General features: G+C 50.3%; 12 protein-coding genes across 12 annotated transcripts; 9 read left to right on the top strand and 3 right to left on the bottom strand.

Annotated features, from left to right (window-relative positions):
* Positions 1–79: 79 nt before the first annotated feature.
* On the top strand, positions 80–3,347 carry A1O9_07751 (uncharacterized protein; the record flags this gene model as incomplete). Its single annotated transcript, XM_013403306.1, has 2 exons — positions 80–3,120; positions 3,167–3,347. The coding sequence occupies 2 exons, from the start codon at positions 80–82 to the stop codon at positions 3,345–3,347; spliced, it is 3,222 nt and encodes a 1,073-aa protein (XP_013258760.1).
* A 1,138-nt stretch (positions 3,348–4,485) lies between these two features.
* On the top strand, positions 4,486–5,436 carry A1O9_07750 (uncharacterized protein; the record flags this gene model as incomplete). The annotated part of the gene is made up of 2 exons (XM_013403305.1): positions 4,486–4,558; positions 4,613–5,436. 2 exons carry the CDS (start codon positions 4,486–4,488, stop codon positions 5,434–5,436), a joined length of 897 nt encoding a protein of 298 aa, XP_013258759.1.
* Positions 5,437–6,193: 757 nt separating this feature from the next.
* On the bottom strand, positions 6,194–7,189 carry A1O9_07749 (uncharacterized protein; the record flags this gene model as incomplete). The annotated part of the gene is made up of 1 exon (XM_013403304.1): positions 6,194–7,189. The coding sequence occupies one exon, from the start codon at positions 7,187–7,189 to the stop codon at positions 6,194–6,196; it is 996 nt and encodes a 331-aa protein (XP_013258758.1).
* Positions 7,190–7,568: 379 nt separating this feature from the next.
* Positions 7,569–8,878, top strand: A1O9_07748 (diphosphomevalonate decarboxylase; the record flags this gene model as incomplete). The annotated part of the gene is made up of 2 exons (XM_013403303.1): positions 7,569–7,633; positions 7,750–8,878. 2 exons carry the CDS (start codon positions 7,569–7,571, stop codon positions 8,876–8,878), a joined length of 1,194 nt encoding a protein of 397 aa, XP_013258757.1.
* Positions 8,879–10,145: 1,267 nt separating this feature from the next.
* On the top strand, positions 10,146–11,661 carry A1O9_07747 (uncharacterized protein; the record flags this gene model as incomplete). Its single annotated transcript, XM_013403302.1, has 2 exons — positions 10,146–11,037; positions 11,090–11,661. 2 exons carry the CDS (start codon positions 10,146–10,148, stop codon positions 11,659–11,661), a joined length of 1,464 nt encoding a protein of 487 aa, XP_013258756.1.
* Positions 11,662–12,250: 589 nt separating this feature from the next.
* On the top strand, positions 12,251–12,852 carry A1O9_07746 (uncharacterized protein; the record flags this gene model as incomplete). The annotated part of the gene is made up of 2 exons (XM_013403301.1): positions 12,251–12,334; positions 12,718–12,852. 2 exons carry the CDS (start codon positions 12,251–12,253, stop codon positions 12,850–12,852), a joined length of 219 nt encoding a protein of 72 aa, XP_013258755.1.
* A 1,726-nt stretch (positions 12,853–14,578) lies between these two features.
* Positions 14,579–15,862, top strand: A1O9_07745 (aquaporin rerated protein, other eukaryote; the record flags this gene model as incomplete). The annotated part of the gene is made up of 3 exons (XM_013403300.1): positions 14,579–14,935; positions 15,018–15,200; positions 15,275–15,862. 3 exons carry the CDS (start codon positions 14,579–14,581, stop codon positions 15,860–15,862), a joined length of 1,128 nt encoding a protein of 375 aa, XP_013258754.1.
* A 1,230-nt stretch (positions 15,863–17,092) lies between these two features.
* On the top strand, positions 17,093–18,100 carry A1O9_07744 (uncharacterized protein; the record flags this gene model as incomplete). The annotated part of the gene is made up of 1 exon (XM_013403299.1): positions 17,093–18,100. The coding sequence occupies one exon, from the start codon at positions 17,093–17,095 to the stop codon at positions 18,098–18,100; it is 1,008 nt and encodes a 335-aa protein (XP_013258753.1).
* A 409-nt stretch (positions 18,101–18,509) lies between these two features.
* A1O9_07743 (uncharacterized protein) lies at positions 18,510–19,066 on the bottom strand (the record flags this gene model as incomplete). The annotated part of the gene is made up of 2 exons (XM_013403298.1): positions 18,510–18,865; positions 18,925–19,066. 2 exons carry the CDS (start codon positions 19,064–19,066, stop codon positions 18,510–18,512), a joined length of 498 nt encoding a protein of 165 aa, XP_013258752.1.
* A 456-nt stretch (positions 19,067–19,522) lies between these two features.
* Positions 19,523–20,940, bottom strand: A1O9_07742 (uncharacterized protein; the record flags this gene model as incomplete). Its single annotated transcript, XM_013403297.1, has 5 exons — positions 19,523–20,020; positions 20,109–20,258; positions 20,312–20,437; positions 20,507–20,762; positions 20,840–20,940. 5 exons carry the CDS (start codon positions 20,938–20,940, stop codon positions 19,523–19,525), a joined length of 1,131 nt encoding a protein of 376 aa, XP_013258751.1.
* A 1,223-nt stretch (positions 20,941–22,163) lies between these two features.
* Positions 22,164–23,790, top strand: A1O9_07741 (uncharacterized protein; the record flags this gene model as incomplete). The annotated part of the gene is made up of 2 exons (XM_013403296.1): positions 22,164–22,811; positions 22,864–23,790. The coding sequence occupies 2 exons, from the start codon at positions 22,164–22,166 to the stop codon at positions 23,788–23,790; spliced, it is 1,575 nt and encodes a 524-aa protein (XP_013258750.1).
* A 945-nt stretch (positions 23,791–24,735) lies between these two features.
* A1O9_07740 (uncharacterized protein) lies at positions 24,736–26,066 on the top strand. Its single transcript, XM_013403295.1, has one exon. The coding sequence runs from the start codon at positions 24,832–24,834 to the stop codon at positions 25,405–25,407; it is 576 nt and encodes a 191-aa protein (XP_013258749.1). The 5' UTR covers positions 24,736–24,831; the 3' UTR covers positions 25,408–26,066.
* Positions 26,067–26,599: the final 533 nt, after the last annotated feature.

Here is a 26,599-nt window from a genome sequence, read left to right as displayed (position 1 = left end):
TCAATCCAATCCTTTGATTTGGTCCTCACAGTCTCACCAACTCCCAACCCAGACTTTCATTGCGAAGTGCGTCTCCAAGATGGACGAACTCTTCGACGTCTTTGACGACAACCCTTCGGCCGCGCCTAAGCCGTCAAAGAAAGAGAAGAAGCGAATGAAGCGACAAGCTAACGGCGAAGTGAAAGCTGCGCAGGTCGAAGACACCACTACCAATGGCAATGACACAGTTCTTTCTAGTGCTGGAAATTCCATCCATTCGGGAGAACCCCAGGCGGATGGTTCTCCGGACCACGCGATGCCTGACCCTAAACGCATGCGCATTGCTGACGAGCCAGAACCTGTTGTAACAGACACCTTCGAGACCGAGCAATCAAGAGAAGTCGCTGCTTCTGCTGGCTTACAGGCATCTCAAAATGAAGAGAAGGTTATCTTGTCCCACCAGGTCCGACATCAAGTTGCCCTTCCGCCCGACTACGACTATGTTCCCATTTCCGAACACAAGACTGCCGCCGAACCTGCGAGAACATGGAGCTTCCAACTTGATCCTTTCCAGCAAGTCGCCATTGCTTCCATTGAACGAAACGAAAGTGTTTTGGTGTCGGCACACACCAGTGCAGGCAAGACCGTGGTCGCAGAATACGCAATTGCACAATCTCTGAAGAATAACCAACGAGTTATCTACACCAGTCCTATCAAGGCATTGAGTAACCAGAAATATCGAGAATTCCAAGCTGAGTTTGGAGATGTCGGATTGATGACCGGTGATGTTACCATCAATCCTACAGCAACCTGCCTGGTCATGACCACTGAAATTCTGAGGTCTATGCTCTACCGTGGCTCAGAAATCATGCGGGAGGTCGGCTGGGTCGTTTTTGATGAGATCCATTACTTGAGAGATAAGACTCGCGGTGTCGTTTGGGAGGAGACCATTATTCTTCTTCCTGACAAAGTCCGCTATGTGTTTTTGTCGGCCACAATTCCCAATGCCATGCAATTTGCAGAATGGATTACCAAGACACACAGCCAACCTTGTCACGTTGTCTATACCGATTTCCGACCAACTCCACTGCAGCACTACTTCTTCCCTGCTGGTGCAGACGGTATTCATCTCATTGTAGACGAGAAAGGAGTGTTCCGAGAAGACAACTTCCAGAAGGCCATGAGCACCATCGCCGAGAAACAAGGCGACGACCCTGCTAATGCCATGGCACGTCGCAAAGGAAAAGGCAAGGACAAGCGTCTGAACAAAGGTGGGACTAAAGGTCCATCCGATATCTACAAGATTGTCCGCATGATCATGACCAAAAATTATAACCCTGTCATTGTCTTCAGCTTCAGCAAGAGAGACTGTGAGGCATATGCCATTCAGATGAGCTCAATGACATTCAACGACGAATCAGAGAAGGCCATGGTGGCCAAAGTCTTCGACAGCGCGTTGGAAATGCTTTCTCCTGAGGATAAGACCCTCCCGCAGATCCAGCATCTTTTGCCACTGTTGAAGAGAGGTATCGGCATCCACCATTCGGGACTATTGCCAATCCTGAAAGAAACCATTGAAATTCTGTTCCAGGAAGGCTTAATCAAAGTCCTTTTTGCAACCGAAACCTTCTCAATCGGCTTAAACATGCCCGCAAAAACCGTCGTTTTCACCAGTGTTCGCAAATTTGATGGTATCTCTCAACGATGGGTGACGCCTTCTGAGTTCATTCAGATGTCTGGACGAGCCGGACGTCGTGGGCTGGACGAGAGAGGAATTGTCATCATGATGATTGATCAGCAAATGGAGCCTGGGATTGCCAAAGAGATTGTGCGGGGTGAACAGGACAAATTGAACTCAGCATTCTATCTTGGCTACAACATGATTCTCAATCTCCTTCGAGTGGAGGGTATCTCTCCGGAATTTATGCTTGAGAGATGCTTTCATCAATTTCAGAATACCGCCAGCGTGTCGGGTCTCGAACGAGAACTTCAACATTTGGAAGCTGAGAAGTCATCAATGGTCATCGAAGATGAAAATGCCATCAAAGCTTACTATGAGCTTCGGAAACAGTTGGACATATATGCCGAGGACATGCGGAATGTGATCATCCACCCCAACTATTGTCTCCCATTTATGCAGCCTGGTCGTCTGGTTGAAGTCAAAGATGGCGAGCACAACTTTGGTTGGGGTGCAGTTATCAACTTCGCTAAGAGAGGTTCGAATCGGTCTACAGAGAAACTGACGCCACAAGAAGAATGGATTCTTGATATCGCATTAGAGTGTGCTGACGGGGCGACGCCTGGCACGAAGACTTTCCAATCACTTCCCGCTGGAATTCGCCCTCCACAACCGGGTGAGAAGTCGAAGATCGAAGTCATTCCTGTTTTGTTGAAATGTGTTCAGAAGATCTCGCACATTCGAATTTTCCCACCTCAAGACATAAGCAGTTCAGGGGAGAGGAAGAAGATAGCACAAGCTCTTAGCGAGGTGCAGAGACGATTTCCAGACGGTCTTGCTGTCCTCGATCCCATCGATAATCTGAAGATCACGGACAACTCATTCAAGGAGCTTCTGCGCAAAATTGAGATTATGGAATCACGCTTGGTTGCCAATCCTCTGCACAACTCACCGCGACTTGAAGGACTATACAATCAATACGCAGAGAAAGTGATGGTAACCAATAAAATCAAAGGATTGAAGAAACAAATTCAGGATGCGCATGCCATTATGCAGTTGGACGAGTTGAAATGCAGAAAACGCGTTCTCCGCAGACTACAATTTATCAACGAAGACGAGGTTGTGCAGTTGAAAGCGCGAGTGGCATGCGCAATTAGCACAGGCGATGAGCTGATGCTGAGTGAGCTCCTCTTCAACCGATTCTTCAACGACATGACACCGGAACAATGCGCCGCTGTGATGAGCTGCTTCGTCTTTGAAGAGCAGATCAAAGACACCCCGATTCTGCCTGAGGATCTTGCACGGCACCTGCGCGAAATCCATCGACAAGCTAGAATTATCGCGAAGGTCTCGATCGAATCCAAACTTGCACTGAATGAGGACGAGTATGTCCAAAGCTTCAAATGGGGGCTGATGCCGGTCATTCTCGCGTGGGCCAACGGAAAGTCATTTGGAGAGATCTGGTAAGTACAAAGAGAACCCGAAAATTTTAGGCTGACGATGGAATAGCAAAATGACGGACGTGTACGAAGGAAGCCTAATTCGGACGTTCCGACGTCTCGAAGAGTCTCTACGTCAAATGGCGGAGGCTTCGAAGGTAATGGGTAGTGAGGAATTGGAGAAGAAGTTCGAAGAAGCACTGACCAAGGTAAGAAGAGATATAGTGGCAGCTCAGTCATTGTATCTCTAGTCTTGCGATCCCCACAAGGCCTCACGGCGGTAGGCCTTTTTTTCCCAGCGCATTTGAGTGAGTACGGACGGGAGTTCGGATGTTGCATGATACCCAAGGCACTGTTGAGAGGTTCAATCCTGCAATGGGTTGCGTGGCACAGGTATTATGTTCCTGCCTGAGAATGTCATCATCAATCAATGAGCTGTTGGTGAAACTCGAGGATACCGAAGCGACAACGTCATAGAGGTTTCAATAGATGTCAATAGTTTGGACAGACAGTCTCAAGCAATTCTTGCCTTGCAGCGGCTGAAAGCTGCATTGAACACCCATAATGATTTACGTTAGTACTTTGACTTGAAAAGTAGATGCATTCGTGCATGAGTCCGACGAAGAAAGGGAGCGGGCGAGTAACGCTGGGCCTTTTCCTTTGTTCTTGTCGAGAAGTCTGAGTTCTCTTCCGGTATCCGTACTGTTGAGTTAGGCTGCCCTTGAAAAGCCACCAAACCCTGGGCCACGGGACGACAATAAGCAAAGAGGGGCCACAGCCAAGAGCGAGCACAGCGGGAACCCTGCCCTGCTGAGGCTTTGCTCACTACTGGCTGTCAAGCTCCAAGGTGCCAGTGCACTCGCCAGCAGGCCCAACACCCAGTTAGCCGGTACCCAAGCACCCGTCACTTAGTTAAGTTAGCCAGGGTCCAGGTAGCTTTAGTGCCCAAGGGCATCACGAGGGACCTGTGCTCTTAGGGACCACTTGGAGCGTCTGGGGCACCTCCCAGACTCCGTAGCCGGTTCCTAGTCGCCAGTTCCCACCCATGCCACTGCCTGAGAGGAACTGGGGCCTGGTGACCAATCATCCCGCCGAGCAGCTTTGGTCCAATTCAAACTCACCTTCTTTCCATCCACCATCCCATCTTCTCAGTTCTCACACATCAACCTACCTATCCATCACACATCACACCTCACACACTATTACCACCACCAACGCCTCCATCTCTCACCGCCGGCCTTGTGTACAACCACGGAGGGGTCTACCCTCCATATCAACCCCATCGATTTCCTGAAAACATCTCATATTGCTCTTGAACCCCCGAATTCACCCTCCCACCACCTCGACAGCAAACAAACACCAAATCAGTTCCCGCCTCATCCAGCCATTATGAATAGCCTGGCAACCCCTCCTGTCCCTCCCCATTTCCACGAGCATACTCGACTCTCCCCCAGTCGATCCAGTAAGATCTTTCCATGCACTGCTTTCTGACAGCCATTAACGTCGATATTTGAAGTGTCTTCAGCCAACCCCTCGAGAAAACGGAAGGCATCTCCTTCTCCAGACCGAGACGATGAAATGACCACATCTCCCGCCATCTCAAATGCCCGACTACCTATACCACCATCGTCAAGGAAGAAGATTCGCCCAAACCTGACTGGACGGCCACTCTCGGTTGACCGACTACTCGAAACACTTGACAAAGACTCGCTTCGATCGGTCCTGAAATCACTATGTGACCGAAACCCTGGACTTCGAGATGAAATCATTCAAGTCAGCCCTCGACCAAGCATCACTAGCACTCTACAAGTCCTTCGAGAATATCATGATCGATTGCTGTCGTCGTTTCCCCTCGACCCCAATCCAAGGTCCGATTATTCATATGACCGAGTTCGACCCCAATGGAACGAACTGCTCGACGCCCTGACCGACTTCACTCCTCATTTCTTGCCACCAAATGAGCAGCAATCATCTCTTTCGTTGGAATATTTAGATGCAGTTACACAAATCATTCACGACCTTCCCGAGTGGGATACTGTGCAATACAATCTCGCCAAACAGAATGCATACCAAGAAATATCTCGAGCTTGGGCCACCGTCATCAAAGAAGCAAGCAAGAGAGGAGGAGGTTTTCAATTACAATACAGCGGATGGGAAGAGAAATTGAGGGCCCACAATGAAAAGAGTGGCAATAGAATGCGAGAAGCCTACGAAGCCCTGGCCGACGCCTTGGGCTGGCTACGCCCTTCACCTCCACCAGCACAGCAAAGCATCCGTCAGCAATTATTTTCAGGTTCATATGGCATGGAACAGCCCATTATCCGGACTGGCAACTGGTGAAAACTGGCTCACACGGGCACATTTCGGCACCGGAAAACCGCTCCGTTGATCTGCTGGAACCAAAATGCTTTTCCAGGGTGAATAAGCCACGTCGATGAAATAAACAGCACCAAACTCAAAGAATAGAGAGTTGTGGCGGCTTCAAGGCAACTCGACATGTAGACGAATTTCTTATGTTATGGGAGGCACCACTGCAACCATCGGATTAACGACATGAAACGAAACCACGGCCGAGACCATTCAATCATTGCGAATCTTTTTCTTTCCCCCTTGTTGCTACCTGAATGAGGTATCGGGACGTACACGGCGCGGTTTCCCTCTGCGTGGGATGTTGAGCGAAGAACAATTGAAGATTAAGGCGTTGGGGGCTGGGGAGAGCATGCAAAGGATTCTGTGGTAACGGGCTGGCATCCTGCTTTTTCCGTTGAATTCATCGAGATACCACATTGGGATCCTTGGGACGGTCCTATAATTTTGACCACCGATCTTTCATTCCCTTCGTTTGACTACAGAGCAATTGCACGGATAGCGGATTTTGTTTCAGACAGGAATAAGAGTTACAATTACATACAACTCTGACTCGAGTTGACTTGATCTTTAGTTCATTGGGCTTCGGCGTAGTTAAGTATCTCTCTTGGCTCATTTATTTGTTCGCTTCTCCCACATATCTTACACATAGACTACATTTGAGTTGAAGGCATGCGCTCTGGTCCCATAGATTAGCTGGTATGTCGCTATTTATCTCCCTCCCGTGGCATCAGCGCCAGCCAATAAACCTCTCAAACCTCATTCTGCAACCTTCCAGACTGTTCAACTTGGGTCTCACATCAAGATAAAAATTTAACTGCTGCTGTTGTTGGCGAGCCCGTTTACCCGCAGCGGCCGCAGCCCCGGAATCCGGCGCCTTGCCCTGATAGAAATCAATCACATACTCGACCGTCTGGCCACCACACCTCTCCACCACCCAATCATGGCGATCAAACGGCTCGATGTACCCGACGAAAGTCTTCATCCTCGCCTTCGGACTCAATGCACCCGCGCCCAGCCCTTTGAACGAGAGTAACTTTGGTCCTCCGCATGATGCGCTGCTGTCGCCTTCCCAGGCCTTTATCAATGTCCAGGCGCGCTCGTTGACCGCGTTGTGGATGGGGATGATGGCGGACATAGATTGTGCGAGTTCCGTGGGTGAGGACGATGTGGCGGTCTGTTTGCGCAGCACGGCGTTGTAGAACTGCGACTCCGACGGGTAGATCCAGTGCCCGCTGGTGGAGGTGCCGGTCTCTTGTTCCGAGTTGGATGGCGAGGGAGTGGGGGTGGAAGTGGTGTTGGAGGGGGGTTGGGCGCGTGGGATGGTTGAGATTTCTCGTTCGTGTGATAAAGTGTGTTTTGTGGTGGGCCGCACTGTTTTATTTGATGGTGCTGATTCGGAGGAGGAGGAAGCTGATTGGGATATCCGGTCTGAGGAGCATTGTTCTGGAGTGGTGGACTTTAAAGTGTGTGGGTTTATAGGCGGGTGTGACGGGGGAAGCTCTTGTTGTTTATGAAGTACTGTTGTTGCTTGTATCTTCTTTTGTTGTTGTTGTTGTTGGGCTACCGCTTGTTGGAGCCATATCGATCGGGTTTGAGGGTCGACAGGGCACTCGGCGGCTGCTGATGATGACGATGTAGAGGTGGGAAGAGGGTGTGAAGGAGGTGGGGGGAGCGGAGACGAAGAGGGAGGTTCGGGGACTGGGTCTGCTTTCCACCAGCCCATTGTCGATATAGAGGATCGTTTACTGGATCAATAATATAATGTTTTAAGGTACCTGCACCGAGTATGAGATATGAAGTCCAATATCATAAAATGAAGCTATGGGAGCTGCAAGGCCCGAATGGAGATTTAGAGGGAACACTAGCGCAGAAGTGGTTTAGTCGCACTTGCTGGTTGAATCTGCCCAATCCCAGGGCCCCAACATCCCCCTCCTTTCCTCCGCTACATTTTCTCCAATATTTACTTTTGCGGTGTAAATCTATTCCATTCAAGCGCATTTTGTTGCTCGTGGCAGCCTCCCATTACTTCCAATATCATACCTCCTTTTTCCTCCTCTACTCACACTTTGGTGCATGTCAGTTAGCTGTCGGCCCGTTTCACCATGTCAGACTCACCGCAACTCTACCGCTCGAGCACCACTGCGCCTGTCAACATTGCTGTGATCAAGTAGGTACGCCAAAAACCACATCCCCACCTTGTCTTGTCTTCTTCATGCCCCGGAACTAGCTGTGTGTGGTCAAAGACTTAAAACACTAATATGCATCTCTTTTACATTGAAATAGATACTGGGGCAAGCGTGATACAGTATTAAATCTCCCCACCAATTCCTCGCTCTCCGTGACTCTGTCTCAAAAGTCCCTGCGAACTCACACCACCGCATCCGCGTCAGAGTCTTACTCTGGCGACGATACTCTGCTCCTCAATGGAGAACAAGAAGACATCAAGTCCTCCAAGCGCACACAAGCCTGTCTGAAACATCTACGTTCGCTGCGAGCCGAGTTGGAGGCCAAAGATGCAACGCTCCCAAAATTATCCAAGATGACCCTTCGACTGGTCTCGGAGAACAATTTCCCAACCGCTGCCGGGCTTGCATCTTCTGCTGCTGGATTCGCCGCACTTGTCAGGGCTATTGCTGATCTCTACGAACTGCCTCAATCTCCTGAAGAGCTATCTCTCATTGCCCGGCAAGGCTCTGGCTCGGCCTGCCGGAGCTTGATGGGTGGCTTTGTGGCTTGGAGAGCGGGAACTAAAGAGGACGGAAGTGACAGTAAGGCCCAGGAGGTTGCTCCAGCTTCACACTGGCCTGACCTCAGAGCACTTATTCTTGTCGTGAGTGCGGAGAAGAAGGGTGTCCCATCAACGGCAGGTATGCAGACCACAGTCGAGACTTCGACGCTCGCGCCTGCCAGGTTCACGGACATTGTGCCGAGGAGGTTGAAAGAGATCGAGAAGGCCATTCATGAGAAGGACTTCGAGGCCTTCGGTCGCATTACCATGCAGGACTCGAACTCCTTCCACGCGATTTGTCTCGATTCATGGCCACCCATCCACTACATGAACGATGTGTCAAGGGCCGCGATGAACGCAGTCGAGACGGCCAACCGAAAAGCAGGAAAGACCGTGGCAGCATACACCTTCGATGCGGGTCCAAATGCCGTCATCTACTACTTGGAGGAGCATGCATACCTCGTGGCCGGCGTGATCAGAAGCATCATACCGTATATTCCCGGCTGGGAGGGTGAATTCGCGGAGAAGATTCGTCCCAACGAATTCGGCGGGCTAGAGCAGAGGACATTGATGACGCTCAAAACCGGTGTCAGTCGCGTCATCTGTACTGGCATCGGCGGGGCTCCGGAGAAGATAGATAAGCACCTGGTGGACGAGAGTGGTCAGCCGGTTTCAGTGGATTGATTACCTTATGAGGCATGCCCTTCGGTGCGTAAATAGAGATATGTGTGCCTGTGTTAGAACATGCTGAGTAAATAGTGAAGACAGCATGTTGTGAAGAATCAGGTACCGAGAAACCCCAGTTCCCAAAAGTTACTTGCCACTTGCACTTTGATTAGTGAAGTCAGCGTTTGTGGGGGGGTGGTGGGGGGCACCATTCGTGATCACATACGGAGTACCTAATGTAGTAGTATGTAGGTAGTCTGATGGACGCCATCGTGAAACATCTCGGTTCACCGCGTTTAAGCAAGGCGCCACCTCGATCGAATAATCCCTAATCAGGTATTCAAAGAGGTCTTGGAGACGACCGAAAAGCGGACAATGCCCGGCCGAAAAAAGCGGCATGACCTCGATATAATTACGAAATACGCAATGCGATACGCGGTGGTGAACTCCTGGGTTTCTGAGGCGTTCAGACAGGCCGACTCAGAACAAGCGAGTCAACGATCAGACTTTCTGACCGCAGGCCAACGCCCCGCGGCAGAAGGGAGCAAATGATAATGAACCGCGGGCCATCTCTTTTATTCGCCATGCAAAGTATTCACGCAAAGTGCCTCGGCACCCAGGAATCCGGATGGATTCACTCCGTGTTGCCTCGCAGCTTATCTCGAAGTGGTCTTCCGTAGTCCTGGTAATCAAGTCAGGGCCCAAGCGATGCCATCCGGTGGATTTGGTGTTGGACGGTTGACTCTCGCCTCCCCGCCACTTCCCCGCCCGCCTAAATTCTAGGCTTCCCACTTCCCACAGGCTCTGCAGACTCTTCGGGCCCGTATATGGGGCAGCCTGATGCCTGGATGGAGGATTTTCGTGCCTAGTGCCCACTGCCCACTGCCCACAGCCCACAGGGAACATTCCTCCAGAAACGCAAGCTGCCTGGACTCCGCTAGTTCTTCAATTCACAGCTCGTTACTCGTATTCAGTAGTTAAGGCGCGTTAATTGGGGACTCCCGAGCAGGTATCAATGCTCCGGTGCACAAAGATCCCTCCTTGATCAACCGGTCTACCCTGAGTAATTTACACAGAGCATTGAGTATTCCTTCGACAACTTCCTCACTGTGTGGCCTGACGACCGAGGTTCTTCACAGCATTCTGTCTGCTCGTCTTCCGCTATATACCCATTATCCCTATCACTCAATTTTCTTTATTCGACTCTCCCATTCTTTTCGTCTTCAACCCCTTTTGCTGGTTTCAACACATTCCCACCGCTTTTCGCACCCCGACACTTTCCATCATGGCCGACAGCAGTTTCGACGCTATCATCATTGGTGCTGGCATTTCCGGCATCGACGCCGCATTCCGTCTTCAGGAAGGTCTACCTGACTTCAAATATGCCATTCTTGAGGGCCGGTCAGAAATCGGTGGCACATGGAGCCTGTTCAAATATCCTGGCATCAGATCCGACTCCGATCTTCACACCTTCGGTTTCCCCTGGGACCCTTGGAGGGAAGACCGTGCCATTGCCAGTGCTGAATCCATCCTGAGCTATGTCAAGGGCTGCGCCCGTCGCCACGGAATCGACCAGCACATCAAGTATCACCATCAAGTTCAGGCGCTGGATTGGTCGTCTGAAAATCAACACTGGAAGCTTAGCGTCCTCGTCAACGGGAAAGAAAAGCTTTACTATGCTCGTCATATCCTCATGGGCACCGGCTATTACGACTACAAGCGCGGCCTCAACTCGCAGATTACTGGTCTCGAAGATTTCAAAGGCCAAGTCCTTCATCCTCAGTTCTGGCCTGAGGACTTGGATTATACTGACAAGAAGGTCGTCATCATCGGGAGCGGCGCCACTGCTGTGACTCTGGTTCCTGCCATGAGCGAACAAGCCAAATCCGTCACCATGCTTCAACGATCTCCAAGCTATTTCCTGCCCATTCCTCTCGTCGAACCTGTTGATCAAGCCATCAAAAGATGGCTTCCTGAGTGGCTGGCCTACAGACTGATCCGATGGAGATTCATCGTCGTGGGCTTCCTTTTCTTCAACTTCTGCCGCTTGTTTCCAAAGCAGGGTGTGGCCATGCTTCGCAAAGCCACGGAAGCGGAATTGCCCAAAAACATCCCTTATGATCCTCATTTTGTACCCAGTTATCTCCCCTGGGAACAGAGGATGTGCATTACTCCTGGTAAGGCTTGTCCTCTTTCCAGAACTCATAGTCTTACTAATTCCGGCAACAGGAGGCGATTTCTTCGCCGCGCTTCGCAGTGGAAAAGCCGACGTAGTCACCGATGTTATAGAGACCGTCACGGCCAAGGGCATCAATCTAAAATCAGGAGCTCAGCTGGACGCCGACATCATCGTGACCGCCACGGGCCTAAAGGTTCAAATCGGAGGTGGTATGAAGTTGTTTGTAGATGGCAAGCCGCAGGAGATGGGCGACAAATTCATTTGGCGTGGTGCTCTCTTACAGGATGTTCCCAACCTGGCTTTTGTCTTCGGGTATACCAATGCCAGCTGGACCTTGGGCGCCGACGCCACTGCTCAACTATGGGTCAGGCTATTGAAGACAGCAAAGGCCAAGAAGCAGAGCAGCTTCGTTCCCCGCGTGGGTGACAAAGAAGGCGTGCTTCCAAAGCCCTTGTTGAACCTCAACAGTTCTTACATCAAGGCTGCGGTCGAAGCAGGAGGCTTGCCAAAGGGCGGTGATCGAGGCCCGTGGGTCCCTAGAAGTGTCTGGATCAAGGACATCTGGCATGCCAAATACGGTGACATTACAACGGGACTACAGTTTAACCGGATTTCAACCTGAGCGAGCTTGAATTTGTCCATGACAGGCAAGGGTGGTGAGTGATGAAGCGCTTCAGCTCATGTTGGGTCATGCGTTACTTTCGGGATGGTTGAAGAGGAGGTTGGCGTGGACAGGTCCTGGCCTTGATATTACCCACAGATTCATTGGAAGCGGGCGCTATTCTTATCGGGATTGGTATTTCATAAAGACATAATTACACCTTTCGAAATCCAAATCGGAGTCTGTAAATGACCCTAGTTTCAGAATGCCTGCCCAAGGCTGCTTCGGATTATATTTTGTGCGACCTCCGGGCTCAACCGTACTTACTCTTATAGGAAAGGAAGCCTGACCTGTCGGGCCTGTCGCGCTGTGAACCACGTGCTTGCACATGCGTTGCGTTGCGCCTGAGCTAATTTTGCCACTTGATACTTTTTCTTCCCAGTCTTTCACCTCCTCAAAACCTCAAATCTGACCGGTTGCCAGCCTGATCTACAATTTCGGTTTTCGTGTTTGTGTTTCCCATAACCCCATTCAACCCGCTTTCCAACTATATTCTCGACTCCAATATCTTCTTCACCAGTCGCACATCAGCCGACCGAACCGGTCAATCATGGGCAACGGAGCCAGGGCACAGCAGAAGCGGGAGCGTAATGCCGGCAAGGATAAGAAGGAGCCGAGCAGTCAATTGAAGACGGTGAGTTCCCATCCTCATCGGTTTGTTTTTGGTCTGAACCTTTGTGTCTTCGCCTTTTCCTTCTTCCTTTGGCTCGCTTTTCTGGTGTTCAGACGGCGCTGCTTGGTGTAAGCAAGCAAGTTCCAACGGTGTCTCATTCCCAACTCGAACCAATATATATATATATATATATTTGTTGTCGTATTTGGGTCTGTTGGCCCCAAGGTATATCTTGGCAGGGGTATTCCAGTGGTCTCAATCTGCTCGTTATGGGAGTCATCTTGCATGAAAGACCATCCTCCAAGGAAGCGGCTGTCACAACACCCCTTCCCCATTGCGTGAACATTAAATCACAACATTTTCGAACCAACCATACCTTGCTAATCAGATTCCGGTTTATGTAGAACGCAGCAGCTCAAACGTTCAAATGCAAGACCTGCTTTCAGACATTCCAGAGCACTACCGCCCGCAAGGCGCTCGAATCCCACGCGACCGACCGCCATTCCAAAGCCGTTGAAGACTGCTTCGACTTCAAGTGATTACCCTTCGATTTTTTTCGACGGGTATACCGCAAGATGTGTACTCAATGACCATGCCATCTCATGAGTTGATAGTAGCTGAATACTGCCAAGTGACGGAGAGTTTTTATTAGCGTTCGGTGTTGCAGGTGTCAAAGTCAGTGTGTCAGTATGTAGCATCTTTCGCGATCATGCTACACAGGTTCGCCAAAAAGCAAACCTTTTCTCCGATCACATTCAATGTCTCCCATTGTCCTGCAGATTTTCTCTTCCTGAGTTGCTGGAAAGCGCCCGCATGGAGCTCCCGGAGTGCGACGTGTACGTTACGCACTCGTACAGTGCTTTCTTCGCCCCTAATGACTGGAACCAACCTCATGGTCATGATCAGTACCAGGTATCTGGGAAACTGAAAGTCCTAGGGAATAAAAGGGCCCCAAGCATGCTTCACGTCCCAAAGCCGAGTCTTACGCAATATCCCCTCAAACTATGAAATTCAACATGCAATTTTTCCCCAAATGCTTTACTGAATGTGGAGTGCGTGTACGATGGGGGAAAATAGTCTTGATAGGTAATTGGCGTTGCTATCACCGACAGTCTCCTGGTTGTTGAAGACGTATAAGTGCTATTTAGGAAAGTGTTGTCGAAATGTTCAACTCTCCCAACATCATGCGAGAGACTATGGAGGACAATTGTGTCACGCTAAGTTAGAACTACCCGCTGGTGCGCAAGATTGGTCGCTGATCTAGTTCTCTGGGGACCCTTCACTCAACCCAAACTTTGAAACAGATGTCTGTTCGTGCGTTTACCAAACACAGTGGTCATCTCGTGTGGCTGAGAAAGCCAATCCAAGATTTTTTCACACCCCTTGATGTCATGGAAATGATAAGATGCACAGGGCATGCCGCAAGCACGCGGCAAGGGAGGAGGGTTCAATCCACAAGCTTTCACCAGCCACAGTTCGGGTTGTGCTGGTGATGCTCGTTGAAACTTTTTGGCTCGTGGATGCATACGACCAGCGGCGATCCTTCTGCTCTTCAGCCGCATCTCTGTAGAAGTACTTGTAGCATTTTGTCGCTGTGCGTGGCACCCCGAGTTCACGATACTACTAATGTCACCAGGTAAAATTAATTCTTGTGGACCAGAGATTTGCGACAGCCCATTCTCACGAGCGATCGATTTTACTAAACAAGATTTGTCTAGATAACCTTTGGCTTACGAAGGGAGTACATACTTGGGAACCAAGATACTTTGGAAACAAGAATTCCCATCCCTTGTGGCAACAACCGCACTCTTTGGTGAGGTAATGGCTCGCCAGCCGCTTCCAAACACGGCACCCAAGCTTTGCGATTTACCAGATTTAATCCTCCAATGCATACATGCATAGTTGTAACGCCACGATTGGCTTGCTTCACATCTCGTCATTGCCGGGATAAAGTTTAGCGATTGGACAAGCCACCACCAGCCGGGATCATGTACTATGACATGTTGCTGCTTTGGGGCCCCATGTCGGTTGATCTTCACGCCTAGACTAGGATGTTTGCCATTGGGTCGACCTGCCATGTTCTTTGATAGCTAGCTGGACACAATCATGCGGTCACTAGAACGGCTCTTTTCCTTAACAAGGCGGCTCATACTAGTATAACTTCCGCCCCCCCTCGTTGGGGAAGCCAGGGTTGTACAGAGCCTCCCACTCCTCCACCATCATATCTTCTATCACCTGCGTTTCTGATACAATATCACCGCAACGATGAACATCGACAGACCAGGACGCCGCATCCGCCTACCATGGCACCGACGCAAGGAGAACCTGCCAGGTGACGATGAGACGATGGTCTCTCGGCGGGTGCCCTTGATCAGCAAGCTGCCTTTGACCGTGAAGAACCACTTTGTCGCCATGATGGGTGAGTTCGCCGGCACATTTCTGTTCCTCCTCTTCGCCCTGGGCGGCACCAACGTCGTCAATGCCGCTCCAGAACAAGGCCAGCCTCAGGATCTCGCTGCCAATCCGGCAAAGTTGTTGTTCATTGCGCTGTGCTTTGGTTTCTCCCTTGCCGTCAATGCCTGGGTGTTCTTCCGGATTAGTGGCGGCCTGTTTAATCCTGCGGTATGCCACTCTTTCCCTCGGTCTTTCGCGGTATTTTTCTTTGAGGTGTTTGTGTGTTCTGATGGTGATACTTCGATTTTAGGTCTCTCTCGCCATGATGATCGTTGGAGCATTGCCATATGTTCGAGGTTTTCTCATTATGATATCGCAGATTCTTAGTGGCATTACCGCGTCGGCCGTCGTGTCATGCATGCTCCCCGGTCCACTAAATGTTCGAACAACTCTTGGTGGCGGCACGTCCGTGGTGCAAGGTCTTTTCATTGAGGTTCGCTTTAACCACTTGCCCTTATTCGTAAAAATCCCCAACAAACTAATCCATTCCCTCACCACTACCGACAGATGTTCCTCACCGCACAACTGGTGTTCACAATCTTCATGCTGGCAGCGGAGAAACACCGCGCCACGTTCATCGCTCCCATCGGTATCGGCCTGTCCCTCTTCATCGCCGAGCTAATGGGAGTCTACTACACGGGCGGAAGTCTCAACCCAGCTCGGTCTTTCGGTCCCTGCGTCGTCCTCCGCTCCTTCACCCCTTACCACTGGATCTACTGGGTCGGTCCTATATTGGGTGCTCTGCTGGCTTCCGGCTTTTACATGTTTATAAAAGCGCTCGAGTATGAAACTGTCAATCCCGAACAGGATGGAGAGGGTAATGAAGGCAGAGCGTTTGATCCACACTCAGGTGACGAGAAGAAGGTCGACCCCTCCCGACCTCTTGAGGCTGGACACTATCGATGTCGTGATAAGCATCATTCCACTAGTGGCCGGCTTAGTTCTCCTAGTGATGGGGTTGCCCCCGACGAGGCACGGTATGGGAGGGAGAGTGATGATACAGTGGTTGCTGCCAAGAGAACTGTTGGTGATCCTGCAAACTGCAAGGGACGTAAACCGGATCTCGAAGCTGGTTTAGGCTCGCCTCCGCATTGATCTTTATGCTTTCGTGGGCTTGCGTTTTCCACCATGTACAAGATGGGCCTTTTTGTCATGGCTGTGTACTGTGTATTCGTTCGTGGATAGCGGCGGCGTTTTTATAATATAGCTAAAGCATTAACTTATCCAGATACGGGTAGAACAGCATTCAGATGATTTCCACGGATACTGGCGTCTCTCATTTTCGCATGGGCATCACGTTAGGTTGAACGAGTTGTCGGTCGCTGAGAAGATATTTTTGTCCGTGGAGATTAGCATCTTTTTAGTAGTGTTTGGTGTGGATATGGCTCTCTTCTCATGCTCGACTTTTCCTTGGTCTGGCCTTGACCTGCTGTTGTTGTAGGTTGAGAGTTCACACCGGTGTCCTGACCCACAGCCTCGAAGGAATCTTCACTACTAGCCGGCCAATGACTTCCTTGGTCCTGTTCGCCCCACCTCTCTGTAGGAATAATCAGTAAGTTCTTTGGACAAGCGCTTGTTTCGATTACCTCGAACAAGGATGGTCAGCACATGTTCAAGCGGCGCTCCCATTTCTTTGAGACGTCTTAGATCTTGTTCGAGCTCCTGTTCGGGTACTTAGTTCTTTCTGTCTTATTTTGCGTCGTATGTACATACTCTCGTGACTTCTGCAAGTCCTCGACGAGGTTTCGCAAGATTGTCCGGTGCAACGGAGTTGGGTTCCATGTCTGACGCAGGTTATCGGTATCAGAGAGTATTCGGACAGCACGCCAGCCATATTGAGGAGGGTTGACGCTGGATGAGACTTGATGATGATGAGCTTCCAAGAGAACTTCCCGTTAGATAGGTTGCAGGAGTGTGTTATTGTTATGAATGTAGTAGTTAGGTTGCTAAGTCTGTAGTAATCAAACAAGGGCTGATATAATAAATTAAGAACATTGTGTCTCCTCGCCTAAAGACATAAGAGGTGGACAGAACTGGTGGTCATGCGTGCCAAGGACGACGAATACGGCACTTATCCCGAATACGATTCATCATTCCACAATCAGACAAGGCTAAGTTGTAAATACTCAAGCAAGGGCTGCGGACGTTGACGCTCGTTCATCTCGCTTTTGCACAGTGTTTTTGTTCGACTCCCACTGCTCGATGGCTGAAAGTATGTCTCCACAGGTAGGATAGTGCCGAACCGTACCAAAATCCCAACAATCACGTAAGGAGTAAAACGGATGTTCTACCTACATTTCAAGAAGATTATCCCGGTGATCACCAATGGCAGAAGCCGAAACCTATTACGACAAAGCAAAGGGTGAGGAAGAGCACATCCTGACGCTACCAGACAACAGGAAAGTGGCCTACGCCCACAATGGGCCGCCAACGTCGCGAACGCTGGTTCTCTTCTTCTGCGGCATCATGAGCGTCGGCACCGCACCCAACGTACCAACTCCATGCCGCGAGCGTGGAATGCACTGGATCGCACCGAGTCTTCCCGGGATGGGGAATTCCAGCACACGACGGGACAAGAAAACCCCATACCATGTCTCATTTCTCCAAGACATGGTTGCTTTGCTTTCGCACCTTTACCCAACGGATGCATACGACACACTGTATGTTTCTGGCGGATCCTACGGCACCGTCCAAGCACAGATGCTGTATGGAGCGCCGTATGACTTGTTCCCTCCGGGCCGCAAGATTGCTGGGTGTGTATTGTTGGCGGGATTCTCGCCGCTCAAGTATCACCCGGGATATGCGAAGACGCTGAATTGGGCGAACTGGTTCTCCTTTGGGCCGCCGACACAGTTGCTGCCATGGCATCTCCTTCAGTGGCTTTTCCGCCTGGTGATTGGGTCGAAGCTGAAGACCCTAGATGGCGCGAAGGGGTTCCTGCGCCAGACGCTGGTTGATAATATGGATGAGGACGAAAAAAAAGTGCTCACGCGATGGCTAGAAGAGAACGCACTCACTGAAGATGCCTGGCTGGATCAGATGGCGCGAGGTACTATCAGGTGCTGTCAGAACTGGCACGGATTCATGGAAGTCTCGGATGTGATCCACTCCGATTGGGGATTTCAACCTCAGCAGCTTGACGAACACCACGCGTCGAAACCCGTCCTCGTCGTCGGTTCATCCAAAGATCAGATTGGCGGTGGCACCAATAATTGGCTCGTCGACAATTACAGATCTGCCACGTATAAATCACTGCCTGGCGGCCATATTTCCTCGCTGTTTTATATGGATGAAATATGGAGAGATATCATTGGGGCAGTCAGTGGTGGTTGACTTGTGTATTTTCAGCAGGCATGGTAATGATTGCGGCTCTTCCCTGCCAATCCCTTTTTGATGTCATGGCTATTTCTTTCAGGGGGGTGATGAATTGTAATTTATGATGTCAAGTACTTCAACACCACCATGTTTTGTTTCAAATCCACCACTCCCCTTCACAAGTTTCGTCTGCAACAAGCTGAGAGCAAGCAACAGCTATAATAAGGGCGTCCAAATCCCAAGGGGCCCAAGTGTAATTGCGAAACTTGAACGCTAGGACGAAACGCTTGTCTCTCTCCTACTCTTAGACTATTCTCTGCTTAGGACCTCAAATTGCCATTGACCAAACTTGTTGACCCCATGTATTGATACCTCAACATTACCGCGTTATTTAAACCCATACCTCCTAGGACTTGCTGTATAATTATTATTTACCTGAAGCCTCTCTTATGGTAGCTGCGTAAGAGTCGGCATTCTCTGCGTCGCCCGCGAGGTATGGGTTCTCGTAACCCGACGTACGAAGAGAGTCTGTCACTTTGAGCCGTCCATTTGGCTCAAGTGGGTGAAGCTGGTGCAAATGGTGCTTCAACGTTATACCCCGAATCGGCTGAAAAAAGTCTGTTTCAAGTGTCTCCTTGCTACCATCGGCCTTGACCAGCGTGAGAACATTCTCCCCTGCTCTTCTGGTCGTCTCCGTGACCCCGGAATTCCCAGTGATCTTGACGTTTAGCTTCTCGAGTTCCTTCTTGGCTGCCTGTCGTGTCGCCTCTAAGCCTTTGCATTCTGGGGGCAACGATTCGGTAATGACCAGGGTTATCACTTTCGTCCCGGTCTTCGCATACTCCTGTCCAAGCTCCAAGCGAACTCGACACCGGTAGGGCCTCCACCGGCTAGGACAATTGATTTAGTCTTGTCTATATTCTTCTGTAGTTTGGCAAGTGAATCTTGGGTTTGCTGTGAAGTGCCAACGAGCGTCCAAGGCATAAGGTCGACATAATGACTGCCAGTAGCCACAAGGATAAAATGGTAGTCGATCGTCCATCACTCAAGGTCACAGAGATAAAGGTTTTGATGTTGTTGTCAACTACGAAGAATGAGGTGTAGAAGCACTAAAGGTAAGTGGCAAGTGGCAAGTGGCAGATGCGCCCAGCGCTACCAGGTGATAATGCTGTATCAAACAGGTTGAAATGACTTGGCCGACCCTCCTGAGCTCTCCTCTACGAAAGAGGGAGAAGAGTAGCTATGCACACCTGGTAAGGCTGGGATTCTGAGAATGCCCATGTACGAAGTTCTCGCAAGATATAGTACAACACCGACGCCGTATATGACCCATGATTCCCAACGTCCAGTTGCGGCAAAGAAACAAACAAAGTAGACAATGCCTCAGTTCATGTCTAGGTAACCTTTCAACCTATGCTTTTCACGTGGATAGTCGCCGAGTTATCGTCGTCCAGCGTAGTAGGAAGGAGGTGGAAGACCCATAGCCACGACATCGCGATTCATCTTGCTCGCCTCGCTGCGCATGACGAAGGAGAACTGGATGGCGTGAATGATTTCCCTAGGATCCACGAGACCCGCCCAGGCCTTGATGCCTAGAGGACCACCGTAGTATGCACCGCTGCGGTTGCCAAAGCGTGATTGCTCCCTTTGATTGGACTGTTTTATCGGCTGTACAAGGCGAGATTGGAGTTCGTAGCCTGCGTTGCCCTCCTCAACGCTGGACCTGCTGCTGGCGCCAGATGCGATGTCAGACAGGGGCAGTGGTCGACATTTCGTCAGGTCGTACGCTGCCACGTCGTACGCGTAGTGAAAGAATATCGAGAATGGGACCATCTCCACGCAAACAAGCATTGTCTCAATACCCATGTTGACATCCGCGTAAGTGAGTTTGGAGGACTCCTTGAGTAAGTTTGTTGAATGGAGGATCAAGAAGACGATCTGTAGTCAAAGGGGTAAAAGAGTGAGTCTTGTGGTCGAAATGTCGAAATAGAAGGGCGGAAAGGGCGAAAGGGGAACCGCCACATACCTTTTGCAAGAAAGTGATTAAAATAATCAACTTGAAGGCAAGGAACTTGGCCAATGGCTTGTGGTGCTTCAGGTCCCTTTTAAGAGCGTTGTAAAATTGAATGACGGCAAGGACCGCCATGACCAAGGAAATATTGACCACGATGGAACACTTAGTCTTTTGTCAGCGAACTGTTGTGGTAACAATCATTATGTTAGACATACCCAGATATGTGCAAAGTGGATCTTGTTGCTGGTAAGGCAGTACACATTTGCAGCCTGAGTGATAGCTGTAATGATGGCGATAAGAATGGCGACTATGACATATTGGAATACGGCGAACCACTTTTTCTGTTATGTGGAACCGCTATTAGCAAAGTGACTCTGGGGGAGGAGAGTTATCTTATGGCTGTGACCCACCCTGAACCATTCTAGTCCATCCTGTGGCTGGACTTTGCCTCTACGCCTCTGCGGCACCTCCAAAGCGGCGAAGAAAACATCTCGAAATTGGGTACTTGGCGAGACGAACTCGCAAAGAAGAAGGAAGAAGCTTCCTAGCGCCCATGCTTCGAAGAATTCGAGCCACGGTGTCAAGTAAACGAATGAGTTTGGCGCAGCAATCGTGACGAGGGAGAGGATGGAGTATATAGGGATCAGCGAGCAGATTCTCAAGATTCTAGTCAAGATTGCTTTATGTCAGTAATAAGATAGACAAAGATATTCCATGCTAACCGGGGGGAGGTTGCTACTCACTTGCTCTGTTCATTGGGTTTGCTGTAGTGGGTTGCATGCCTCGCCATGAGGATAAAGATTGATATGGATGATAACGCAGTGCATGCACCGGAGAGCGTCATGTTAAACGTGTGAAATGACCATGTACCAAAAATGGGCTCGGCAGCGACTATTGCTCGACTCAGTTCCCATCGATAAATGGGGCAAGTTGAATACCTGGGCGGACATACCTGTGTCGAAGTTGGTCGGTGTAGGGCACGTCTTGTTGCTGGAGTCATCGTTGAAAAGGCCCATGCCTGAAGATGGTTCTGAGCTTAATGGTCTCCACGGGTAGCTTTTCCTTCGCCGAGGAATTTGATGATTTGAGGGTTGGAGGGTATGAGGACCAGGATAGATGGACAATGTATTGAGCGAGGACTTATCACACATCACCTACCTGGAACATGTTGGCTCACCTATCTATATATACACAGGGAGTGCATCCCTCAAAGAGAGCTTTTGATATCGTCACATTACAGCCTCCATCGATGGGCACGCGTTGTGAATCCCTGGAAGTGTAAGGCCAGAGTAATGGACCAATGGTACAGTGTTAGGCAGAAAGTTGGGGAGCAGCCGTTGAAAGGGCTTCCAGATTAGGTTAATTGCACGAATTATGACATAGTCCGATTTTGAGGAGTTGGTAGATTGTCAGTGTAGGTAAGGACGTTGCACGGCAATGGGACTTCTAAGTTGTGGTGGCTAAGCGAGCTGAAATTAAAATATGTATGTACGAGGTCACGGAACATTTACTCGTAATACGAGGGTTGTACCCACCATTCTCACAGCCTCGTTTAGCCTCGAATGCCCTTCCTAAAAGGGACAAGCACGAGTTTAGATTTGACCGTGGGGTGGAAAATACTTGTTGCGAAGCCGCCGGTAAATGATCTTTGTCTGACGGTGTAGCAGCGCATTAGAATCGCAGGCTGAGCGCCAAGAAGCCCGTCTGACAACGGGGCTTCTCGGCTGCCACCTAGTTTCGACCAGTAGGCTTCGTGCCGTCCTGCTCAGCCCCGGAAGGCAACTTTGACATCGTGCCTTACTACGTCGTCGACCGGGCATGGATTTGGACTTTTGGAAACGAGAAGGAGAATAAAAGATCCATGCGCGCTCGCATCAATAAGGCTCAATAAGGCCCCTCAACCCAGCAGATACCCAGCAAAGGAGTAATTATGCCAAATGTGGGTAGGCCGAGTCGTGATTGTCACCTATGCCGCCAACGAAGGGTTAAAGTAAGTGGCGTCGAGACTGCATGTTGCAGACCTACATTGACATAGAGCACTAGTGCGACCTCCTCCGCCCCGAGTGCATGAGATGCACTCGCTTTGGCAAAAAGTGTCCAGGGTATCGGGATGAGTCGCTTGTTTTTCGTGTGGAGAGCCAGGCGACCTTTGCCCAGTCTGGCACTCAAGATCGTCGTAGAAGACGACCAGAAGCAGATACCCCGGATACACGCTCCCGCACAACTTCTCCGGGCTCCGAAACGGGTGCTTCCGTCGGCAAGGACTCGTCGACAACCCCGTCCAGTTCAATAGCTGAAAAGGAAGGTGAACGTACCCACCTTGCAATTTCCACCACACGGTCCATCTATGGCGACAGTTTTATCTCTCCACCTTCAAATGGTCTGGCTGATGACTGGGACCCTCATCTATTGCCATTCTTTATGAATAAAGTATGCTCTCAGGTCGACGGCCAAGCCTCTATTGCCCTTATGAACTTCTTGCCGTCCATGATCACAAAAGAAGCGACTTGTACGGAAAACTCGGGCCTGATCCAATCATGTCGAGCCATCTCCTACGCTATTATATTTAACGAGTTTGGTACTCCAGAGTTACGGTCACGCAGATCGCTTGCGTATGGGCAGGCTCTCAAGACCACAAATGCCGCTCTTAACGACAATCAATTGCGAGTGAGGGACGAAACCTTGGTCTCTATCTGGCTTTTGAGTGTATATGAGGTGACTTCCTCCTCTCATGCTGCCTAGGACATATTTTAACCCTACATGCTAGTTGATTACTGGACAAGAAGCGAACGGTGAGCGCAAGGGGCCCATGCTATGGAATACCCATCTGCGTGGTCTTATTACGCTCCTCAAACTCAGAGGCACTGCTCACCTCCGCGAGTCCGCCGGGCGCAGTGTCTTCTGGCTACTCTACAACAGCATTGTAAGTCTGCGAATTGTCGAGCAGAAATTGGAACTAAGCAAATATCAGCAAATTCGGTCGTTCATCGTTGGCGTGGAGTGTCCATCCGAGTCACTGGAGTGGTTCTTTGACTTGTCCAAAGATCTCCGACCTGGTGAGCGTTATGTCTACCATGTTTCCAGATTTGGGTATGATGCCTCCGTTCTGTGTGCAAAGATACGTGAAGTCGCCGAGAACGATCTTGTAAAGGCATCAGCATCGCTTGCAGAGCTTCTGGACTCAGCAGAACACTTGGAGATTGTGACTGCTGATCTGCTGATACCACGAATAACGAATTTGGAGGTCCCTCAATCCGGAACCTCCAAAACAAAAGTCAAGGACCTTGGAACTATAACATTCAGAACATTCTATTGTGCCTATCGGATGAAATTGCACCTCGCCATATGTCTGCTTCTCACCAAAGTGCAGATCCGTGATCCCAGTTCCGACGTTGTTCAAAGACGATACCAGATCCATGTCACCACCATTCAGAGTCTCGCAGACGAAATCCTAGCAGTTAAGCCAGTTCTATTTCCTCCTGATCTGCCGAGTCGGCCATCCTTCAAGCGCTCGAGGATGGAGCCTGTACAAACCAGATACTGGACAGACGGTCTTCGGGTCCTATGGCCTTTCCGACTAGTTGCTGGGACCGCATTAACACGGCATGACCAGAAGGTGGTGGCTCTTGAGGCTCTTGAGCTTCTCCATAATTCACTTGGCTTTCCACGTATTCGCAAGCCTCTCCCGCCTTGAATTGGCTGAACTTGGACATTGTGATGGTACTCATACCAGGATACTCCAAAGTCCGTTTCCGTTTCCGTTTCCAGACCTGAGCAACTCACCACTTAACGTGAGTTATGACTAAGTCATCCTGTGCAGTGGCTGTGCGATCCTGGGCCGGTCTTCGCGAGTCCTGAAGTGTGCTTGAGTCGCAGGCGTGCGGGAAGGTTCCCACAACTTGGCCCCTGGTTTCCCCGTTCAAATGCTCGGAAGTGCGCCTACTCCGTCCTCCGCAGCTCGGCTATACTTGATGCACTCCCGAGCCCCCTTTCTGGGCCAAGATGCGGCAGCCTGGACCCTTGACGAGTTCGGAGCACTGAGGTATTGACTTAGGTATTTCGCGCCGATAATCGTCTGGCGCTGGCCACGTGATTCGGCTTCGGCTGATCCAAAAAGGTCGAAACGCGCAAGCTCGGTGAACCACGTGACTCTATTTGGCCAAGAGTTCGGCGATTCTCCTGAACTTCCGGCCGAGGTACCTCGTCGTCGACACGGACTGTCTATTCAAAGGACCAATCTTCGTACCCCACAGAGTCGCAATTGCAATGCTGAGACGAAGGGCGCCTAGAGTGTGCATAACTTGCCACAATCGCAAAGTACGGTGCGATGTCTCGAGGAAAGGCACTCCATGTTCGAATTGCTCGAGAGCTTCCGTTATCTGCTCCGTCAACGACCGAGTGAAAGAAAGGCCGATTCAGCATCCTAGCAAGATGAATCTGCCCCGGGCCAGCGTCTATACATTCAAGATTGGCGAGCCTATGAGATGCAACAGAAATAGGGATAAAAGTGTCGCTACTAAAACAAGCGCCGGTGGGCAAGCCTCGTTGGCGTGTTTTTTTGACAATGCTACGCCCGCCAGTGGAACGCTGCAGCGATGGGGAAATAGCAGATACGTCTCTGTCACCAGACCAATCCGAGCTTCCGAGCTACATCGCACGTCTTCCTACGGGGCTTGACCATGATGTCCGGCAGCTGCTATTGCGCAGGGGAGCTCTTACAATTCCCAGCAAAACGATGATGGATGGGTTACTGAGAGTATTTGTCTGTCATGTATATCCTTTACTACCAGTCTTGGATTTGGCCAATTTCCTAGGGGCAGTAAACGGTACAAACAGCGACAGTATCAGTCTGGTGTTGTTTCAAGCTGTGATGTTTGCAGGAGTCGCCTTTGCAGATCTCTATCATTTACTACAAGAGGGATTTCGAAGTTATAATGACGCCCCAAAAATCTTTTTCGACCGGGTAACGCTCCTGTACGAGATGGATGTTGAGTCAAACCCTACGACGATGATACAGATACTGCTTCTTATGACATACTGGTATGGTCAGCAGAATGTTACGAAGGGTCGATTCTACTGGCTACGAATCGCTTTCTCTTTGGCCACTGATATTGGCTTGGACAGGCAACACCAGTTTTCAAACCAGTCTGTCCGGCAGCGAATGAGGCAAAAATTGTGGTATTGTTGTCTAATGAGAGACAAACTTCTATCGATAACGGAGCGGCGGCAAAATGCTCACTGTTGCCACCATGAGAACCTCGAGGGCCTCGACCCAGATGACTTTGAGGATGCGGCTCTCAGTCAGGCATGAATAAATACTATGTGCCTGGCCATGGGATTGAAACAACGAGCCTAGGTCGATTATGCGCGCAAAAGGTCAAATTATGCCTTGTTGTTGGACGTATCCTCGAATGGCAATATGAATTGAGTGGCGTACGGCTCGTGGACTCAAGCGACCCCTTCATGGTCTTGATACCGAAAACGAAAGTACTCAGCACCGAAGCAGCGACTCGGGACCAAGAGCTTCGCGAATGGTATATTGAGGCGGCTTCTATCAAAGAGGCAGCCTTGGGACAGGATCATGGCCTGAATGGAAGCCTGCTAGGCTTACATTCTGCAAGCCTCGAACTTTTATATTTGACTGCGCTTTGCACCGTCCATCGCCCGCTGCTCCTTCATAGGCAAGCCAAAGGCTCTGCTGCTGAAGCTTTGCAAGGCTTCTCCGGGCAGACTCTTAGAGCTGCCGCACGTCGAATCTCGGAAATAGCAAGACAGTTGGAGGACAGCCATCTCCTACAGCTTATGCCACCGCTGGCCGCGGGAGCCCTTATTGTGGCATCCATTCAACACTTGAAAGATGCTCTATCTTCTGAGGCAGAGCTTCGAAGCACAGGAGACCTGTACCTCAAGCAAACTCTCCAAGCATTTGCGGCATTAAGCCCAAGGTACAATTCCGCAGATTGTGCAATCGGTTCATCGAGCGAGTCAGGAGCGGCAAACTCCCATATCGGACTTTCGAGTGGGAGGATCGAGCTAATCCTCGGGCGCCTCATGATGAACATACAATGATGAGCACGGGCGGGGAGCCAAGCACCATCGCCATCGTACAGACAGAGACAGACGTAGATATCACTATCTCCCCGTTTGTTACACAAAGCTCCAACGTGAGGTTGCAAAATGACGTCAGATATCCTCCCTCGGACATGTTTGGAAGCTCGTTTGGAAGCGCGGAGGACTTCAATATACCCTGCTTTCGATCATCAAATCTTGACGCTATTTCCGAGTTGCTACTGTCTGGCCCATTTGATGCTAACAACATTGACTGGGCAAAGAGGGACTGGCATGATGTCGGCAGTACAGAGATTTGAGCCATGCAAAACCACAATCGGCGAACATCAGAGCACATTGGCAAGCGCTGTCGCGACATCATTGCTCATGTGGCATCTACGAAGCAGCGGCAATCTTCAGGATGACCCCCGCTAGAGTCTCGGTCGAAGTCAGGT

The sequence above is a fragment of the Exophiala aquamarina genome, assembly GCF_000709125.1.
Source record: "Exophiala aquamarina CBS 119918 chromosome Unknown aczIA-supercont1.6, whole genome shotgun sequence".
Taxonomy (NCBI): domain Eukaryota; kingdom Fungi; phylum Ascomycota; class Eurotiomycetes; order Chaetothyriales; family Herpotrichiellaceae; genus Exophiala; species Exophiala aquamarina.
Note: the sequence above shows the minus strand (reverse complement) of the source record. Positions and strands in the feature narration are given on the sequence as shown.

Bases quoted from the DNA above. Each gene is read 5' to 3' on its own strand.
- A1O9_07740 (XM_013403295.1), top strand. From the start codon at position 24,832: ATGATGGATGGGTTACTGAGAGTATTTGTCTGTCATGTATATCCTTTA.